Below are 4,521 nucleotides of genomic sequence, written 5' to 3'. Positions count from 1 at the left end.
AGGGACTACCCTAGTAACATCAGGGACTTCCCTAGTAACATGAGTGACTTCCCAAGTAACATCAGGGACTTCCCTGGTACTATGAGGGGATGCTGTGGGTCTTCCCTAGTAACACAAGGGATTTCCCTTGTACTATGAGGGGACTTCCGAAGTAACATGAGGGACTTCCCTAGTAGCATGAGTGACTTCCAAAGTAACATCAGGGACTTCCCTAGTCATATCAGGGACTTCCCGAGTAAAATGAGGGACTTCCAAGGCAACATGAGGGACTTACCAAGTAGCCTGTGGGTCTTCCATAGTGACATGAGGGACTTTCCTATAACCACGAGGGTCTTCCTTATTAACACGAGGGTCTTCCCTGGTAACCTGAGGGACTTTCCCAGTAACAAGGACAACTCTTTGATGTTAATATGTGATTGTACATTGGAAAAGTAACAGGATTGACTCAGTTGTAACAGCATACACATGTAAACAAAAATGCAAATCATGTTTAATAATTTTCTGCTGAACCCTCACTTCCTCACCGCCCCTCCAAAACAAATAGTTTGGGTTAAACAAATAAACCTTCTTTGGTCCAGTGGTTTTGGAAAAAATATATTTACAGATGCCACCGATGCCGGACAACTTGACCATGAGCTAACTCACTTGACTTTCAGTTAGGTGAGCTAACAAACTGATTAGTTTGAGAAAAAGTATGTCATATTCATCCAATGAAATATATACATCTCAGCAAATTAAAATTTAAAAAAATGCAAACAAATATACAATCAATTATACATTGGCTTCAATGCACCTGCAAGGGGCAATCTGTATGATTTAGGATGCTGTAGTGAGCTTGTACAGTACTAGTTATATCCTTGACAGTCTGTATCATGTTATATGTAGGGTAATGGCAAGACATCGGTTGTTTAAAACACTATCGCAATATATTTAGGGACTTTTCACAGTATATGAATACGTTTCTCGATAAACACATTTTTCTCTGAAATACAAATAAAACAAAAATCAGTAAACGATAACAATAACCTCAGTCTGAAATTTACCATTTAAACGATTTACCACAGCGGAAGCTTACATAATGCTCTCTAGAATGTTCAAAATATGTATGTCAGTTCATGTTGGACAAAATGAAACACATGCTTGTATTACAAAGTTTAGGGACACCAAACAGCCCATTTTGCTACACCTCTTGTCTTCACTAACACCAAAGATGTTACATAATGTTGTCATGCTAGAATATATCTAACATTCTGTTTTGAAATGCCTATATGAATATATAGCTCTGCATTGAAAGCACAGTATATTTACCACCAAAATATTGTTTCAAGCACCAAACTGACTCACTCTAGAGGTGTCTTATATTTTCTTGTTTGGTATCAAAGTCTGTATTCAGAAAGCCTGCAGTGTACAACACAGTGGAAACATATACAGCAATGAGATGAACATAACATGAAACCAGGTGCCGACATTGATTGATCCCAGTTGTATTGAACCCAATATAAGAATCAAACCCCCCATAAGATATATTAAAATGTACATAAGAAAGAAAGCATGCAGTGTACAACACAGTGGAAACATATACAGCAATGAGATGAACATAACATGAAACCAGGTGCTGACATTGCTTGATCCCAGTTGTATTGAACCCAACATAAGAATCAAACCCCCCATAAGATATATTAAAATGTACATAAGAAAGAAAGCATGACATGAAATGTACATAAAAAATACTAGCTTCAACTACAAGAATGAGTGAGTATGGTTTGGCACCATTTCAGCAATATTACAGTACTATCACGACAGGGGACACCAGAAATTTGTTTCACATATTGTACCCATGTGGGGAATTGTACCTGGTCCCTGGCGTGACAATCTGTTATAACCTAGCCTGCCCCACTAACCTTAAGGGTGAAAGTCCATATTTACATTTAAAATAGAACCAACTACGTGTAGTCAAAATATATTTCTTTTGATGGAGTCTAAACTTAAATGTACTCAAATATAGGCATCTGTGGTTTCTGACCAATATAGTTCTGACCATTTTTTTCTAAATTGTCTTAACATATAATACAATAAACTTAAAACAAACATATTAAAATTATACAAATTGTTTTAAAATAACTGATATTTCTGGATTTGTCTTCTTAAAGATTTCATGTTATTTCAATCAATTGAATGGAACTTATCATTCAATTGCGTCAGGCTTGTCAGAAGATGCGGGTTGAGGACAGGATTCTTCTACTGCATCAGCCCAATGGTGTGCTGTTGTGGACGTTGCACTTGCAGTTTCTGGCTTCTCAGTAGACGATGGTTTGGGACTGGATTCGTCTTTTGCCTCATTAAGGTGGTGTGGTCTTTCTGACATTTCATTCGAAGTATCTGGCTTCTGAGTAAACGATGTTTGACGACTGGATTTGTCTTCTGTAGCAGTCAAGTAGTATGGTGTTGCTGACGTTCCACTCGCAGTATCTGACTTTTCAGTAGATGAGGGTCGATGACTCTATTCGTCTTCTGTATCAGTCAGGTAGTATGGTCCTGCTGACGTTCCCGTCGGAGTATCTGGCTTCTCATAAGAGGATGGATGGGGACTGGATTCGTCTCCTGCATCAGCCAGGTAGTGTGGCGTTGACGATGCCGTCCGCTCCTCAGCAAGTGATGGTTGGGGACTGCATTCATCTCCTGTATCAGTAAGGTGATGTGGTGTTGTTGAAGTTGCACTCGCAGTATATGGCTTCTCACTAGATGATGTAGCAGTCAAATAGTATGGTGTTGCTGACGCTGCACTCGCACTATCTGGGGTCTTGCTAGATGAGTTTTGAGGACTTGTTTTGTCTTCTGTAGCGGTCAGGTAGTATGGTGTTGCTGATGTTGCACTCGCAGTATCTGGCGTCATGCTAGATGAGAGTTGAGGACTGGTTTTGTCTTCTGTAGCAGTCAGGTAGTATGGTGTTGCTGATGTTGCACCCGGAGTATCTGGCTTCTTGCTAGATGAGGGTTGAGGACTGGTTTTGGCTTCTGTAGCAGTCAGGTAGTATGGTGTTGCTGATGTTGCACTCGCACTATCTGGGGTCTGGCTAGATGAGTTTTGAGGACTTGTTTTGTCTTCTGTAGCGGTCAGGTAGTATGGTGTTGCTGATGTTGCACCCGGAGTATCTGGCGTCATGCTAGATGAGAGTTGAGAACTTGTTTTGTCTTCTGTAGCAGTCAGGTAGTATGGTGTCGCTGATGTTGCACCCGGAGTATCTGGCTTCTTGCTAGATGAGGGTTGAGGACTGGTTTTGGCTTCTGTAGCAGTCAGGTAGTATGGTGTTGTTGATGTTGCACCCGGAGTATCTGGCTTCTTGCTAGATGAGGGTTGAGGACTGGTTTTGTCCTCTGTAGCAGTCAGGTAGGATGGTGTTGCCGATGTCACACTTGCTGGTTGTTGGTTCCCTGGTTGGGGATGAAGGGCAATGATGGCTTGGCCCACCACTTCATAATCATCATCAGAACTACTGGAATTGGAAGCTCGTCTTGGACCTGGAAGGTTGCCTTGTACCTCAGAGTCATCTATATCCGCGTAGACATGGTAACCGTCATACCATACTTTTCCTGCTGACGCTAATGCATCTCGTATAGGGGAGAGGTAGGAGGAGACAGTCCTGATGACAAAGAGGCATTTTGATGTTCATGCTACACGTATGTTAATAACAAAATATAAGTAGTTATCGTTTGCATAAATGTGACCTGAGGAATGTTGATGCATTGGATATGAAACAAAAAAGTCAAATGCTACAACTTTTGATGTTGCATGTTAGCCATCTTCAACGTGTATAGCTCAGTTGCAGTAGTAAGGAGACTCACTGTGTTATTTGACAAAGTTACATCTTGATAACATTCAGTAATTTCTTTTCATCACAAAAAGGTGAACAACAACGATTACAACATTCGAACACCAAATGTATCTCAGATATGCAATGTTGTAAGCGCATTAATTATTGGGGGCGGTCGGGTAGCCGTGATATTGCTGGAATATTGCTAAAAGCGGCGTAAAACCATACTCACTCACTCGCGCATTAATTATTGACACATGTGACACACCTATTTGAACACATGCATCGAAATATGAAGTTGATTTTGTTCCTTGAATCACATTTTGCGCAGTGATAGGTATTCGTAAACACAGCAGGTCTACAACCATGGTGGTTCGTGTGCAGCAAGGATGACACTATGTTTGTCAATGATAAATATATATGTATATGTCTGAAAGTGCTCACCTTCTTTCATGGGATTCTGTAAAATAATGAAAGATAGGTTGTCATTAGCAGTGCCAGTAAAAAAAAACACTCACTACAAGTCACATCACTTGCTTATCTTAACATGTTAGATAGGTTTGCCCTGCATGCAAAATGAGCATCGTAAACTATCACTTTCATTTCATAAATATATCATACAAGGAATGAATATCAAGTATTTGGTCTACAAGAGTGTTCCGACATAGGAACCATCAGAGTGTTGGATTATTTCCATGCATGATGTCCG

At 40.3% G+C, this 4,521-nt stretch overlaps 1 protein-coding gene across 1 annotated transcript; it reads right to left on the bottom strand.

Annotated features, from left to right (window-relative positions):
- Positions 1-2,500: 2,500 nt before the first annotated feature.
- LOC125381588 (putative protein TPRXL) lies at positions 2,501-4,509 on the bottom strand. The gene is made up of 2 exons (XM_048398652.1): positions 4,463-4,509; positions 2,501-3,641 (listed from the first exon to the last, which is right to left on the bottom strand). Exons 1-2 carry the CDS (start codon positions 4,507-4,509, stop codon positions 2,501-2,503), a joined length of 1,188 nt encoding a protein of 395 aa, XP_048254609.1.
- Positions 4,510-4,521: the final 12 nt, after the last annotated feature.

Source organism: Haliotis rufescens, unplaced genomic scaffold (assembly GCF_023055435.1).
Source record: "Haliotis rufescens isolate VD_foot unplaced genomic scaffold, xgHalRufe1.0.p SCAF_18, whole genome shotgun sequence".
NCBI lineage: Eukaryota > Metazoa > Mollusca > Gastropoda > Lepetellida > Haliotidae > Haliotis > Haliotis rufescens.
Note: the sequence above shows the minus strand (reverse complement) of the source record. Positions and strands in the feature narration are given on the sequence as shown.

Bases quoted from the DNA above. Each gene is read 5' to 3' on its own strand.
- LOC125381588 (XM_048398652.1), bottom strand. From the start codon at position 4,509: ATGGAAATAATCCAACACTCTGATGGTTCCTATGTCGGAACACTCTT. The intron at 3,642-4,462 runs GTAGACCAAATA...CTTTGTCATCAG, and splicing joins TCCTATGTCGGAACACTCTT to GACTGTCTCCTCCTACCTCT.